Consider the following 17,241-nt stretch of genomic DNA (forward strand, 5'->3'; position numbering starts at 1 on the left):
TCATGTAAGCCTTACCCCTTAACAGGCATAGCTGGATGGTATTGAAGGCACTTGAGAAATCAAAAAACAAAATCTAAGCAGTGCTGCCAGCCTTTTCTGAGGTTAATACTGTAAGCCTTGAAAAGCAGATAGGTCACTGCATCTTCAACTTTAATCTATGTCTGACAGGCAAAATGCAGTGGGTCCAAATGGTATTTTACAAGAGGACCCACATAGTCCAAGACCAGGTAGATTTATTCAAGATAAGACACTGTGAGGAGGTACACTGTGGGTAAAAATGTGCCTGTCCCCGAATAATAGATTGTGTTTGCTGATAAATTGTGCCATTTATACTTCAGAGTTGGCTCACATTTTTTATTTTTAGAACTAGAGTCTTATAATGTTAAGTCAGGTCAAATAATTTTATATAGTGAACTTCACTCGGTACAGTCTCTGAAGTCTGAACACTATAACAAGTTTAGATAGCGTACAAATTACATGACACAGACAAAAATACAGATTAGCATGAATAGACAGTAACACTAGGTGCAATAGCAACATGAGGAAGCTCCAGGCATTATCAGGTACCCCTGAAGCCGACAATGAGAATTAGCTTAGAAAGAGAGTAGTGTTTCCTGAAGCCAACTGAAGGAGTTAGCCAAGCTGCATGTGACAAAAGGCCTAATAATGGGACCTTAAAGGGCCATTAACTGTGATGTCTGTGTGTCAGTCCTTCCTCCTCTAAACTGAACGTGTACAACAATAAATTGTGGGAGCCTGCTTCATATATTTGATTACAGCTGAGTACACAGAGAGTGTCAGGCAGTAAATGAATGACAGAAAAAAATAAACTAAAATGTGTTTCTTTTCAAGTCTACTTTTTGAGTTTTATACCAACACAGAGTAGTGATTTGTAGCAATTTTAAATCAGCTTTCAATTAGTTTTAATAATCTGGCTGTAAGTAAAATGGTATAGGGTCAAGTTCCACATAAATGTTTTTTATCATCATGGGCAATATATCTGTTCAGCTTCATGAATAAATTTATAAATTGTATGTACACTTTAACAAATACATAAATAAATACCATAATAGGTAAATTATATTGCATAATAGTAAGAAGCATTCACAAGGAAATGCAACTAAAAATTTTGGCTCATACCATGTGAGTCCCTAGAGTTAACACTGGTTGTCATGCAGTTTAAAATAAGTGATAAATAATTCAAAAGTGAGTGCTTACTGCGCAGAACATACACGGTTTTCCTATGACTAAGTATTTAAGTTGCTCCAAACTTTGATTTGTACATTTTTACAGTTTGTCTGTATGTTTCAGCTGTCCACTTTTTTAAACTGGTGCCTCATTTCAATAATTAAACACAAATGAAAGTCATGTTCTGTCTAAGCTAACAATGTCCATATATAAAATCCAGAAAGCACAATCCTTTAAACTGTGCAAAAAAAGTCCAGAAAAATCCAGTGAAATTAACAATGCAGTGTTACCCCCTCAACCGCAAATTCTCCATCTGTGATTTCATTTGCCCATGGAAAATATTAACCAAAAAAAAAAAAAATTCAAAAATTAAAAATTCACTAAATTAAATTAACTGTGCCTGCCAACAGCATCCAACATGAATGATTCCATTGGCCACTGTTTTTATGTCACCCACTCCAGCCACCTGGCCAATTAGTCATGGTATGGCATGCCTACGGCATGGCTATAAATAATACTTTTGATTTGCTTAACACAGTAAAACCTTACTATAGATTCTCTTATTCATGTGTACAAAATTGCAAACTATTTTGAGACCCTCTGAATTTTCAAGCTCCTATTTGTAGCCATGCACAGCAGAAAAAAAAATTATGAGATGCTTCTCATGCAGCAGCAATAACAGGTCTGTGATGACCATTGATGCCCTGGGTGGATCAACACATGTCTAACCGGCATATGGGTAAGCCACTGAGCCTCATTTGTGATGGAGGCAAGGGCTTACAATTGATCCCCATGAACACGGAATTCCCAGTTAGTGCTGACTATAAGTTCACACTGATTAAACCCCTGCTCTTTGTACACACCACCCATCACTACTACCAATTGGATGGTTTAGTGAAATCCTCAGATCGGCACTGCCGCAATTGCTCATGGCCTTTGGCAGGGTGGCTACATGATGATTGAACTTGACTGTATAGGAAGTAAAAGCTGTAACTTGTTTTCCGTAGGTAAACCAGTGGAAGGATTATTACCAAGTTTCAAATGACAAGAGCAGAGAGCCAGTGCATCTGCCTGATTGTGTCTCCCTAAGCTGGTCTGCCACTGATCTGCAGTGGGACAAGGAATGTAGATCCTGCAGATATGGGGGGACCCTTGTATCCACAAAACAGATTAATAAAAACACACAACAATGATCTCCTGAACTGAACTTATTCAGCTGTGGCTTTAAATAACAAACAAAAGGGCTCAGAATGAGTGTTACGGTGGCCCAGCCCCTTGTGGCTTCAGCCACAAAGCACAAGGAACATCAGGACATTTATATTAATAGTACATAGCTACAATCATCACAGAAAATACAATACATAAACATAATAATACTTCAAAAACATCAATAAAACATATAAAGACACTATAATACATAACAGTAAACATCCATCCATCCATCCATCCATCTATCCATCCATCTATTATACAACCCGCTATATACAAACTACAGGATCACGGGGGTCTGCTGGAGCCAATCCCAGCCAACACAGGGCGCAAGGCAGGAAACAAACCCTGGGCAGGGTGCCAGCCTACCACAATAACAGTAAACAAACCAAAAATAAAAATAACAATGTAACATACAAAAAATATTTGAAAAACAATAAAAAAAATTAAATAGACAAAAAACACAGGGATGCCAAGGATGCAACACTGGCCAGAAACATAACACTAACCTCCCATAATTGTTTTATCAAACAAACAATTTCTTCAAAACAATGTTCAATTAAAATCTACTTTTTTGGAGCTGCTCTTGTATTGTTTCTTAAAGCATCACAATTTCTCATTTCAGCTGATTACGAACAGTCACAAAATATTCCGGGGCAGCTTTATTATAAATACTGTTATCTCCTGTTTAATTCAATTGTTATGTTATGGAGGCAAGTAAGACTATACAAAGCAAGATGAATTATCTCACAAGAAAAAAAGGAAAAGGATAGGTCAAATTGTGCCTAAAGATATTTCTGACTTTACTCACCATTGACCAGTCATGCTTTCACCAGAGGAGTTAACCAAACATTTTAGTACTGTTTGATTCAAAAAGTGGTTAATGAAAACTGGCATTCTGTTGGTAGGTAGAGAAAATGGCTACAGGGTTACTTTTGGGCAACAATAATAATTAAATCCTAATTAAAGCAGCATTGAAATTTCTGCTACTCAATCATACGTACTACACAACATAAGAAGTTTCTCTAAAGGAATGCCTATGAGGTAAGGAAAAACTTTTGTTTTTGTTTAAGCAGTCATGCAAAATTAGAGTGCAGAGTGATAATGTTTGCCTTTTTTCCAAGATATGAGCTGCATGTTTAAATACTGCATTTGTGCAGCATCTGGTATTGTAATCATCAGCCGTTGAAAATGAATCACCAAACAGCTTGTACAGAGTGCTAGCAGCTGGGAGGCAGGGACTACAGTACTTCTGTATTACATCAGGATTTGAAAGCATGAACAATTTTCCTATTGGCGTTTTTTAAAGTTACAAGTATTTCACTTGTACTGGAAGTATATTAATATTAAACATAAACACTGTTATTCCTATTTTAGGAATCCTCACAATTACTATCAATCTACCTTAAGACACTGATTTAAACAAGATGAAGCTGCACTGAGAAAAGCCTAAACTTTATAACAAATGTCTCATAGCACTCAGGTGAGTCCTTAGTTTGATTCTAAGCCCAGTCACTTTTTGTGTGGTTCTTGCTTTCTTCTCCCTGTGTGTGCATGTTTCTTTAGTCTTCCTCGCACATTTCACAGATCTGTATATTTGGTTAAGTGAGGAAGACTAAATTGGTTCTGTGTGTGACAGCTCCGCTCTTCTCTAGTAATTTTTACACAGAATATATTTGAAGACAAGCAGTAACATTTTAAATAACATATGCCGTAATTCTAGTACTTGGATTACACTGGGCTCTTTCGGGGCACATTGTAAATAACAGCTCTGCTTTTACCATGTAAGGAAATAATTACTTAAAACTTCATGGGGTATTGGGTCTTTCGAGTTTTGAGTCATGAACCCTTCTGATAGCCTTGCATCCAACAGCATAATTTTCCTTTGTTTATTTGAGATATCTTATACTATTAATATGCCTGGTAAGGTTTCCTGCAATGCAGGACTCAAAATATTTGCTAAACAACCAGCTGCAGGGTACAAAAAGGGCATAAGAAAAAAAATCAAATTTGGAAATGTCAGAACCAATTACATGTGGTTAATGGAAATTGCATGGCACTCCCAAATATATCCCTGGGATGTCTTCTTCTTCTTCATCATCTTTCCCCACTTCTATGTGAAGTTGATGATCTTGGTCAACCTTCTCCAATCAGCTCAGTCGTGCACATCCTCAGCAGTTAATCACTTTACCTTCAGATTTTCTTTTACTTTATCCATCCACCTCGGCTTTGGCCTCCCTCGCTTTCTCATCCCCTCTTCCCCTGTACTTCCATTCCCACCACACTTTTGCCCACATATTTATTGTCTTTCCTCATCATATGTCCATACCACTTTAACCTTGTTTCCTGCACTTTTTTAGATATCTATCCTACTTTTGTTGTGCCTTTGATTGTCTAATTTCTTATTATGTCCTTCTTTGTACCCCAATACATCCATCTCAACATTCTCATTTCTGCTGTATAGATTATCTAATAGCATTATTCAAAATAACACCTGATAGTGCAAAAGCTTTTATGAAAAAAATATTGTAATACCTTACTCTTCATTGCATGTTTGTTCTCTTATGTTACTTACGTGGAAGAATCCAAAACTACCAGGATGTCTTACTTCACTTTAAACAAATAACAATGTTCTTTTCGAGGAATGGTCTAAAGCATTTTTAAAATAGTCTGTTTTAAAATAAAGTTTTGTTAATCACTCTGATATCTCAATACCTGTGATGGACTATTGTATATTGGGCTCTCTGATCACATAGTTCGTCTGGGGGTTGAAATATTAATGCATGAGATATAGTACTGAAGGTATTTTTCACTGATCTGTGTATTATTCATTGTAATGTGATAATAAATCCGTCCATCCATCCATTTTAAAATTCAATAGAAAACTTTATGTGCTAATCCATCACAATGCAGGTACACCCTGCTTCCCTTCTTTTCAACTTCTATTGTATTTGACTCTGCTGTTTTCATAAGTTATTGTTCTTTCTCACGGAATGGGAATTTAGGATTCAGCAGTTATTAACGGAAAAGGCCATTCTTGATCTCCTTTATTTTATACAATTCTGAACTGAAATGTTTGCTAATAAAATGATAAAGTGTCCTGGGAGAAGCAGGATAGTCAGTTGGCCTATGTCAGTAACATTGTGCTTTTGCCTTAAATTCTTTAGTTAGTGGTTATTTACACTCAGGCCTCCATTGAAGCCTGAATTCTTAAAGGTATGGGTTCAACAAGTTGCTAGAAACAGCTTTTTCAGTATTTCAGCATATACTAAAAAATAGCATTGCACAGTCATTACAGATATTATGGCTACAAATCTATCTTTAATTGTACCCCAAAGGATCCATCTGGGGATATTTATCAGATATTCATAAAAACTTCTTGAGATGATACAAGATTTGTGCCATTGTCTATTACCCCCCGGTAGTACTATTTGATAAAAAACTAACAATGATTAGATATGCATCCACACGGTAATCAATATGTTTAGTGCTAAAAAATAAAAATAATCACTCCACTAAACTACCAGCATCACCCTGGTATGCTGACCCAAGAAATAAACAGTGCTTGAAATGAATAAGAATATGTTGATAGTTAGGGTTTTGGAGTAAAGAGGGATACTTTTACTAATAGAATTTTAGGATAAGATGTTCCAGAATGGAAGACCATACTGTAAGACTAAATGTATAGATGACAGATTTTAATCAGCTTTATTCAGTGCCACATATTATGAGGTGAGTGTTTTTTTTATGGAGAGTAAGTCAGAAAGCAAACAAAAAGAAGAAAAGGAGTGTGAGGGGAAGGAAAGAGAGAAGATGATGTAACTCCACATGTCTTTAAAACTGACATCAGATAAAAAGAAAGAAGTAAAAATAGAAACCTTGAAAATTTGAAGACACACACATTTGAAATATCACCATGGTTCTTTATTGGTTGGTAAAACTGAAAGAGGGTGATATGTCTATCAGTTTGAGGGGCATCATTGTGGAAGGGTGGGATGTGAGAATGCCATTTAAGGTTGGAGCCCAGAATTCTTTCAATTTGATGCCACTTCCCAAGAGATAAGATAACCAGTTTGGGCATTTACCTTCAGAGAGGCAAAGGGGACAAAAATAATAGAACAAGGGTAAACAAGTCAATATTCAGTACAGAACAACAGTGATGGATTAGCAGGATGGTCAATCCAACTGCAGATCAGCCAGAGGATGCAAACCCAAGTTCTAGAATTGGTGCCAACACACCACTTGGTTTAGAGAATGAAGGTATTTAACATTCCAAAGAAAGTGGGGAAAAGGGATTTGAACAAATACTTGACTGGTGGGGAAGACAGAGTATGGCACTGATGCAATGAATGGTACAATGCTCATTGTATTAATGGTGACAATGTAAAGATAGAACCAAAAGAGACCAGGCAGAAAAGGATTCTTTAATGTCTTGTAAGATTCAGTGATAGGTAGAGGCCATGACATCCTGAATCATGTTAATGATAGCTATGCCAAAGAATTTAAATAAGTTTGACAAGAGGATGGATAGTTCAACTGTGCCAAAGTGTCATGTTATTGGTAGGACTTCATCCCTGGCTCTAGTTTCTTTTGTTTTTATTGCCCTTTGCAAATTCTTTTGTGATTACACTTTTAATATCATTTTCTTTTCTTTCTTATTGTATTTTATTTAGTAGTTTTGTTTATAAATAATTGAGCATTTGTTAAGCATGCTTTCTTTATTACTGGTTTTGCTTTTGCTCGGGGTGCCTCTTAGGAGAAAACATTTTATAGTTTGCTGATTATTTTTTAATATTTTGTAAATAAGCTTTACAATTATTAAGCAAATCTGTTGTGTTCATGGGTCAAAGGTTTCACGCTTTCCCAGTCCTTTTTGAGATTCATAATCCTGACCGTTTTCTTGATTGTAGAACTTACCTTTTTTTGTTTCTATGCAAGGCTCGCTTGTCCTTTGAGGCCTTATGAAGTTTTGAGGTATTGTTTTGACTTTAAAGTCTATTTTTGAGTTTCTTGAGCTTGGCGCTCATAACAGAAATAAGTAATTTACAGGAAACAGAACCATTATTAACCAAATTAAGGATATGAAGGAACGCTGTGGGTCCTTTATCAAGAAAGAGGCTTAAGTCATTGGCTAATAAAGAACTTTTTCAAGGAATGCCACATTTATCAATAAAGGTTGGCAAATTCAATTTACAAAGAGAACAGGCAAGAAGTTAAATGGAAAGATTCAAGAAGAGATAAGATAGTGAACATCCTTGTCTGTCATCTGTGCAAATTTAAAAGGGCTGGAAGATATCAGCATTAGTAAATATGACCGTTGATGGGGAAGAATACAGGTGCGTGACTATAATAATAAAATCTTCCATAAACCCCATTAAACTTTAAACCCAACAAAAATGGTCCAGTTTACTTGGTCAAATGTCTTCCCTGTATCTAGTGAGAGAAGAGCAGCTGGAGATATTAAAGTAGGATATGCATTAATTACATGAAGAAGGTAGCAGATGCTCTCTGCAACATAATACACATGAAAGTGCTAGTCTTATCTGGGTGTACTGACTTGTGGATGACAATTTGTAGGTAAGATGTATTGCCAGAAGCTGAGCACTGGAATCAATGAAACATAATGGGCTGTTATTTGAACATTCACGAAATTCACTACCTTATTTAATTAAAAGTGTAATTATAGCCATATTAGTAGGGAAATCAATATTTGTGGCAGAATTTAACCAAAAAGCCATTAGGGCCAGATAAGGGCGCTTTGATCACAGAGTCCAAATCCACTTGAAGTTCTAGATTTGAAGGTTTTGAGTCCAGTAGGATATGTATCCTTCTCACTAACCTTTTACAAATAATAATAAATAATTTATATTAAGGAGAGTAGGGATTGAGCTTTCTAAAAAAATACTGTAAATAGAATTTACAGCAGCATTTATTAATTTAAGTGGGATTGTTGGTAGTATTTTTGATTCCTATAATGAAAGCAAAAAAGTCACATTTCTGAAGCCTAAAAGTTAATCATTTGCAGGGTTTGGTCCCATAAACACTGTATATGACCTATATATGAAGGACCTCAAGTTTGCATATTAACCAAAGCTCTGAATTTTCTGGAACAATACCATTAAGTTAGCAATGAAACTGAAAGAGGAGAAACATAAATGAAAAAATCAGGATTATGTAAATAGCTAAACCAGTACCCAGACATGTCACTGCAGCTCTTGAGACTTACTCCGTTGGTTCCCTCCCACAATTAAACATAAGTGGACTGCAGTGTCCGATGAGCAAAAATGTCACACTGTAAATCAGATAATGAACCTCCATCCTTATGGCTCAAAGTCCAGGGTTATATCAAATATATCGCATTGCCTGCTTATTTTTGCAGTCTGGTTATATTTTTTTAGGATGTACTGTCATAAAAAATTCCTCAGTTAAGCTTTGTATTATATTTCTTTGGTGTGGGCACAGAAAACCTTGGACATTGTGAATGCTTCTTTCTCACACTGTCAATTTCCTTTTCATTCTTTACTGATCCTAAAGACTAATGTTGGATTGATAAAGACTCATGAGGATATATTTATAGAACCTGAAACTCTTTAAATTACTTTAAAGCTTTAGAGTACTGTTTTTTTCTGAGAATGAATGCAACCTGACACAGAGTTAACCTTCACCCATACATTTACTTTCACTCCACATCCATAAAAGCAGTCATTTAAGTGTAAAAATGCAAAAAGCAAACTACAAGAAATATCACAAATGTTATAATGGTTGGGGGGGAAAAACTACTACAATATAAAGTGCTCATAATTTGATCAAATTGAAATGCATTTTTTCTTACCAAGGTTACACACTGGAACTTTTACTATAAAAAAAAAAATCTAGGGATCACGGTAAGAATAGAAATAAAAGTGTACTCACGCTGACAGGACTTGGCTATAATAGCATCTCCAAAATATCCGTCTGAGCAGCTCTCACAATACTGGCCGCTAAATCCGTCCTTGCATTTCAGGCAGGCGCCCGTGACAGGGTCACAGCTCGCAGGGGATGACAAGTCGAGATTGCCATTACACTCGCATGGTTGGCAGGAGCCTCCTGGCTCTGCAGGGCGGCCATAGTACCCATCAGCACACCTGCAGTTTTAAAAAATTGAAAGTGCACATTATGTACATGATCAGAAATGAACTCAAATCTCAAAATGATCCTGCTTTTTATGAAGACAATTAGGCGCCTTTGTGCAGCACCTTATTTCAGATGGAAAGAAAAGAGTTTTGACAGCCGTACTCTGTGATTAGGCCCAACAATTAATTCATTTTTTTCTTGAGTTCCTTGTCTTCTCATTATTAATTAGATTTAAAATGTGATGTATCTATTATAGTGTGGACACTCTTTGTATAAACTTCAGATTTGACTTGACAAAAGAGAAAAAAAAAATACTTTTGTTTTATTTTTCCATGTTTAGTAAATGCAGAAATGAGTGATTTAATATAGTGCAATACTATGTGTGTCAGTGACAGAGTTTAATTAATTGAACAGTTTATTGGTTTGGACAGTCTGATGTGAAAATGAACCATTCAATTGGAACACTGCATACGTGAAAATTATATTAACCTCTTCCAATAAACAGCAGCATTCCTGAGGGAATGAACATGGCTATCACATATTGCTGCTTCCATTTCTAAAGATATACAAATAGATGAAATCATTTTGGAAGACCAATATCTTTTGACTTAAATACATCCCTTTAGGAATATAACTTATTCAAAAACAACCTGTTTTACAATGGTTTAACTAAGCTGCTGTATGGGTGTCAAAAAAGTGCTTTTTCAGATTAATGATTACATTGATGACAATAATATTCATGTTAAATAGATTACCAATATGCAATATATTTACAATTAAATTATGTAGATTTTTATGGAAATGAGTGTCATCCTCAAAAAAGTTATTGTTTTTTTTTCTAGGAGTAGCGTTTCTCATACTGAGCAGAGTAGCAAAGCAGTATATCCATCCATTTTCAAGCTCTCTTAGTATACATCAGTGTCATGGAGGTGAAGCCTATCCCAACAACATCTGGAACATGGTAGGAACCAAACATCTATCATATACAGAAATAAAATATAACTAAATAATAAATAGGGTAAGGTGTACACTCTTTTGCATTTAAACGACAATTAATCAGAAACCAAATTCATGTTAGCAAGCATGACTGCAAAACACCTGTGGAGTTGTAGTATGCAAATCATCTACTATGTGATATTTTTATGGAGAAATATCATGATCGGGCCTTAAAAGAGGACATTTTAAGGAATATTGTCAGGCAGCTACAAATTAATGGTAGCAGTGCAAGTTTGTATTTTCTACAGATCAACATAGTGCTTTCCATGTGTAATGCAAGCTGCAAATGAATGTCTAGCATGTAGGTATCATGCGTGTGCACAAAAGGGACCGCTGAAGAGATGTAGTGACTGCAATTCTTACTGCCCCTCCAGGGTTGGCGCTGTGTCCTAACGCCCTTCTCTCTTTTACCCTCTGCAGACCAGATGATAGACAGCTATGACACCTCTGATATCACTTCCAGTATTTATCCACCTGAACCTGTCTCTTCCTGTCAGAAGAATTTAAAGCCATTTCTGTTCTGAATTTACATCTGCAATGACGACTGCACAATAATTGCATGCATTTTTTTATTCTTTACAACCAGTTATACCAGGTGACCAGACTGGTACTGGCAACTCTTTATCATTGTCATCTCTTTCTCTTAAAGTTGGACACTTCTTCCTCCCCCTGTTTCCACTGATGCACACACGCCCATTGTAGGCGAACAGCCATGTCATATGTGTTTTCAGTCATTTTACTGTGGGCAGTGATACTTTTGTAAACAATGTAAAAATGCTAGTTTTTAAATGAAGACTAAGTAGTGTGGACCTAAAGACCCAAGAAAACAACAATAAAACAGATCAACAAGGCTGTAAGAAATGCCTTTAAATAATATTTATTTTCTGCGGTAAGTCATATATTATCCAAAGAGAAACAGGCTTAAACTGGGCCATGCATTGGTTTGCTCCAAGTAAAATATATAGATCCAAGTAATTATTGTACAGATTTTCATTCATTTACACTTTTTTTATGAACCTGATTATTGCAATAGAATGGAGTACCACATCACATGGCATAATTGTCTACACAAGCACAATCATTCAGATTCACCAGATTTATGGCCATTAATCAATCTAACATATATGCTTTTGGAAGGGAAAGGAAAATAGAGAACCAAGAAAGAAAACACTGAAACACAAAGAGAATGTCAAAACTCTATGCAGACATTGATATGAACTAGGGTTGCATGAGCATGGAAACAGCAACACTAAAAAATGCACACCCACACTGTCCTTATTTAATACTAGATATTTTTCAAAGCCAAGATGTTTGGTGGTTACTGCTGCTGACTGAAAGGTACTGGGACTTGGGTTTCATTTCTGTCAAGATCACTGCCTTTGTGATGTTTGCATATTCTTCCTGTGTCCAAATGGTATTCTTCTAGGCGTTCCAATTTCAGTCACTCTAAGATATGTTCGCTACTTGAATCAATGACTCTAACACTAATTTGGTTTGTACCTTCAATAGTCTGGTTGGTCCCTGCCTTGTACCCATTGCTGTCATATAGGCTTCAGCTCCTTGCAAGAGATAATATATGTTCACATCAATAAATATTATTTTTTCAAATTATATTACATCTTTCCTCATACTACAGATTGCATTAATTTGTACGCAGATGGAACATTTTACTATGAAAGCAAAGAAAATAACATCTGTTGATAAGGAAAAATCACAGGAACTCTTAAGAAATTGTATAAGGGATCTCAGGAGATGGATAGCTAACCATGCATTAAATTGAAATATCAGACCATTTGGAAACAAGGAATTTACAGTCTGCTTCTGGGGAACAGCTTCATCCCACTGGTATGCAATTTCCTCAGACTAATTGCGCAACCAAGTCATATAAAAATTACCATCTAAAATCCATCACACTAATTTCTTATGGAAGCATAATTTGTTGCCCCACAGCTTCTATGGTGTGGTAAATAATACCCAAGTGTTACTTTGTGTTTGCTGATTGCTTTTGCAAAGTTCTTAGTGCAGAAGTAATGTAAAAATGATAAACTGGCCTTCACAAAATGCATTTGTATTTTTGATTTGGTTCAATGGTTTATTTTTTTTAAAGATTATTACCTTGAGAAACAGTGGTACTTGTCCACTGAAAAAGACAAAAATAAGTCTGTTTAAAATAGAACTTAGCCGCAGTGATGTTTACAGCCAGGTGCCGCCAAGCAATATCACTGTCAGATTCCCAAGGGAGCTCCTGCATTGCAGCTCCAAATTAAAGAGCCAATACTGTAATCCTAAATGGTGTTTTAAATGAGAACGCTGGCTGATTATTGTTTGCACACTTGTGCTGCAATTTCTTAAATATACACCAGCACAGTGAGATCAAGTAATTTCTCATTAACCATTAATAAATAAGAATAATTTACCCATAAAAAAGACAGACAGACAGACAGACAGACAGACAGACAGACAGACAGACAGATAGATAGATAGATAGATAGATAGATAGATAGATAGATAGATAGATAGATAGATAGATAGATAGATATCTTCAGCAATTTCTCCATGTACTGCAGTTCTTTCATACATCTCAGGTTATGCCCGCTAGCATTTAAATAATGTAAAAGTAGGTGTGTGTTGCTATTAACCTGTAGAATGTTTATTGACTTGTACATAGACATACACAGAGGATCTGGTGCCCTGTTAGCCTATGGTAGATCAGACAGTGATCTAAAAATGAATGGATTGAATTATTAATAATTGGATAACCTCATGCAAAATAATGTAAAATACTGTAACTCTTTTAAGGTATAACAGTGAATAATGGTCATTCAAATTGGGTTCCAGCAGGTAAGGAAACCTGAACTCATTTTGTATATCCTACTGTTAGTTCCTTGTCAAATGCCCTGTTGACACCTTCTAGCTGAAGGAAACACATGTCCATCACTAGAAAAAAGATAACAGATAATTCCAACATAAAGCTCATCCAAAGCTCACCCTGTATGAGAACACTACTAGATCATTTAAATAGGCCGAAGTCCTAGGAAGATTTGAAAAATAGGAATATGGAAAATTAGTCTAAGCGGATTAGACTACACAGGAAATTTGCTAGCGATAGAAGAATTATACAAATCAATGATATTAAAATAGTCTTTCAAAGAAACACTCTAAAGAACTGCATAGTTTATTTTAAGATAAATAGTTTCATTTTGTATTTGTCTAGCACTTAGTTTTGGTAAGGACTGCAGTATATTAAAGAGAAGGCATTTCTTGAATGGTAGATGTTTCAGGTGAGAGGAGATGATTCAAAGTTATTTCAGATTGTCATAAATGTACTCTGGGAGGGATTCTCAAGAGCTGTCTTGTCTTGGAATTCAAATTTTAAATACAACATGTAATGTTAATATACTCCAACTCATTCCCAATTACCACTGTATTATTTTTTACTTTATCTTCTTAAGCACACTCAGCTGCTAGTTTTTTATGCTTTAAATGTGTGGGCTGTTTCTCATCACTTATACATTATAAATTCATTAGATAGCTATACATTTGCCATCATATACAATCTTGTAATAAGCCCACACAGTTTCTTAATGATAAAAAGAGATGATGTGGCAAATTATCAGTGTTACTATGATGAGGACAGATGTGAGATGAATAGTATTATTTCTTTTATGTGTAAATGGATTAAAATGAAAACATTTTCCAAGCTTCTAATTCGTGTGCCCCCACATTTAATGGAACTATACAATAGAAACAAATAAAACAACTATTTTACTATTATTTTATTAATTTTGTTTATTTTACACCTGGCAAAGCTGTACTGGACAAAGCAAGTTCAGAAAAATGAAAGAACTGATGGATATGTTGTATAATACATGTCACACAATAAAATCTAAATAGTGCTGTACACACATGAAGAAAAAGGCTAAAGAAGAAACATCTATCAAAAACATCTTTACCTAAAATTTTATTTTTTTCACCATTTAATTGTAAAAAAAATGTGCTTGAAACCAGACTTATTTTCATTTGTTATATTATTATTTCTTGTTATTTGACTGATGACTTTATTGAAGCAAATAACAACATTTCTTTTGTTTTTCCAATTGGACAACAGGCAGGTGATGTGACTTGCTCATGGTTGCAGAGTGTTAGTAGCGGGATCTGAACGGACAACCACTACCTCACACCAACTTCTTTAGTTTTTAAGTTCTTATATCTAACCATTTCATTATTAATATAGACAGACAAATTATATTTCTCAACAAATAACATTATACAGCAAATAGATGCATAATAGTGGTAAATGGATTGTAAAACAGTTTAAGCTAAGGTAACAAATAGAATAAAAAGAAAAAACTAATTGATCCAGACACGGCAATGCTTAGGGTAAGGAAAACACAAACAGACTTACCTCTCACAGCGTGGCCCAGTATATCCAGGTAGACACTGATCGCATATTAATTCTCCTTTCTTGTCGAGGTGGCATGTGGGGCTAAAGCTGTTCAGTTGATTTTGGGTAAAAGTAGGTGTAAAGAAAATAAGAAAAACATATATTATTAACTTCATAGTCCACAGTCAGAAATGAACAGCTTTAATGCAGGGAAAAGGGTAAGTGCAGTGTGTAGGACTACAAAGATAGAGAAGGGATCCTGTTCCACCCAACAGACTCAGGACAGGCTTTCAGCTATTTCTGACGACACTGGATATAGCCCAGTGGATGGCAGCATCCCAATGGAATGCAGGACTGAGACTTTCTTTAGCTTGTCTCCCTGTGCCCTTACTAAAAACTGGAATGCTCAGCTGCTAGCATGCCACCCTGAGGGCCTGATCACAAGCTTTATCTGCCGGGGTTTAGTTGCTGTCTCAGCGGAGCAATTGTGTTTGGAGCTTTAGAAGTTACCGACTGTCCAGTTAAAGGGTTTATGGCAGTTACAGTATGATATGGAAATCTAATATCACACATTACAAAACCAAAGGAGACAAACTTTGTATAATATATATTATGTTGTAAAGCAGAGAATTTGCTTTTTTTTGTTTTTTTAATTTTCATGGTTCCATATACTGTTTAGCATTGCTTCCTCACAGCTCCAGTAATCTGGATTTTAATCTTGACCTGGTCACTGTTTGTGCACTGTTACATGTTTTCCTCATGTCTTCACAGCTTTTTAAGTGGTACTTTGGTTTTATTCACAAATTCTAAAAATGTGTCTTAAAGTGAATTAGTGACTGTAAGCTAGTCAGTTTGGACCAAGTGTGAGTATGTGCCTAAGTATGCCTTGTGGATGACTTGCACTTGATCTTTCTTTTTGCTAGATAAATTCACTGCATCGAGCCTGATATGGAGTCATAAATAGAAAAATTTAGTTCAGATCCTTGAATGAACTCAAACATTTTTCATTTTCAACTGCATAAAGTTACACCAAAATATTCATGGGACTGTTTTTTTTTTATTATTAAAAGACTTGAAAATAATTCAGATAAAAACTCTCTTGAAGCCCAGTAGCCAGTAGATACTGGGTAAATCACATTTGGCTAGAGGGGAGTATTTTTGGTCAAAACTGAGCTGGTGGGGTGGACAGCCTGGCAGGTCTCTATATGTCATATTGTATAGTGGTCAGGGCTTCTGAAGAGCATTCATGACTTGGAAGTGATTCCTGGGCATACTGGACCTAGTCATTTGTCAGAGCTTTAAAGTCTTTTCTAGCTGTAAGGCTGGTGAGCTTTGAGTCAGAGGTAAGTTATTGGCATTATATCATCTTCCGGGAAAAAATGAGGACAGAGTATGGGGAAGGTGTTTAAGGAGGTACATAGAAGATGTTGAGCGGGGTTTGTTTTTGGAAGTACTTTTGGGTAAATGGATCTGCAATGCCATGTGCTAGTCTTGGTCAAATGCTTATACAGGTTGGCCATATAGGGAAATAAGTATTTTGTTATTAACATTTTATGTTGTACTATGTGTTATATTAACATTTTTTTAAATAAAAAAATCATTTTTTGCTTTGCAATTTTGGCCTTTTTGATTAGTCATTATTTGGGTTTGGAGTTGGATCTAGAGCAGGGGTGGGCAATGGCGGTCCTGGAGAGCCCCAGTAGCTGCAAATTTTTCTTCCAACCCACTTTCTTAATGAGAAGTCAATTATTGCTGATGAAGCACTTATTGCTTAAGTGACATTTTGATTCTTTATTTTAGTGGTCTTGATCGTTAAGGGTCCCCAACCATAATTGCTTATTTCAATCTTAAACAGCTGCATTCGCTGTTTTAATGGCTCCTTGTTAGCAATAAGATGTAAATGACAAAGCAGCCTGCAGTTTTCCATCTAGCTTGTTTCCATTTACATCTGGGTGTGTTCATCATGCACTGTTTGATTTAATAAACACTTAACAAAAAATGTGACAAACTGAAAATTATACATTTAAGGCTTCAAATCATTTGGATGATATCTTTGGAAAGGAAAAAATCTACGATACAAGAACCTTGCATTGCAGACTAACAAGCCATAAAATTAAATAAGGTTTGAGATTGGCAAGGATTGGTTTCTAATTAAGCAATTGGGTTAGAATGAAAACCTGTAGCCACTGCGGCTCTCCAGTACCAACATTGCCCACCCCTGATCTAAAGCATCCTCTATTGTCCAGTGAGGGAATTTTTGGAACACGTTATGGGTATATGGATTTCAAAATTATATTAGCAAAACAAATTCAGACAATTCAAGATTTAGCTTTAAATTACACAAACCCTGA

At 35.7% G+C, this 17,241-nt stretch overlaps 1 protein-coding gene across 8 annotated transcripts in view; it reads right to left on the reverse strand.

Annotated features, from left to right (window-relative positions):
- Positions 1 to 17,241, reverse strand: part of lama2 (laminin, alpha 2) — an 852,572-nt gene that overhangs the window by 309,934 nt on the left and 525,397 nt on the right. For all 8 annotated transcript variants that reach the window (XM_039747473.1, XM_039747472.1, XM_039747479.1 and 5 more), the window contains exons 18-19: positions 14,912 to 14,998; positions 9,310 to 9,521 (exon numbers count right to left, since the gene is read on the reverse strand). In XM_039747473.1, the coding sequence (XP_039603407.1) occupies positions 9,310 to 9,521; positions 14,912 to 14,998 (299 nt within the window). The remainder of the gene's footprint in view (positions 1 to 9,309; positions 9,522 to 14,911; positions 14,999 to 17,241) is intronic.

The sequence above is a fragment of the Polypterus senegalus genome, chromosome 3 (assembly GCF_016835505.1).
Source record: "Polypterus senegalus isolate Bchr_013 chromosome 3, ASM1683550v1, whole genome shotgun sequence".
NCBI lineage: Eukaryota > Metazoa > Chordata > Cladistia > Polypteriformes > Polypteridae > Polypterus > Polypterus senegalus.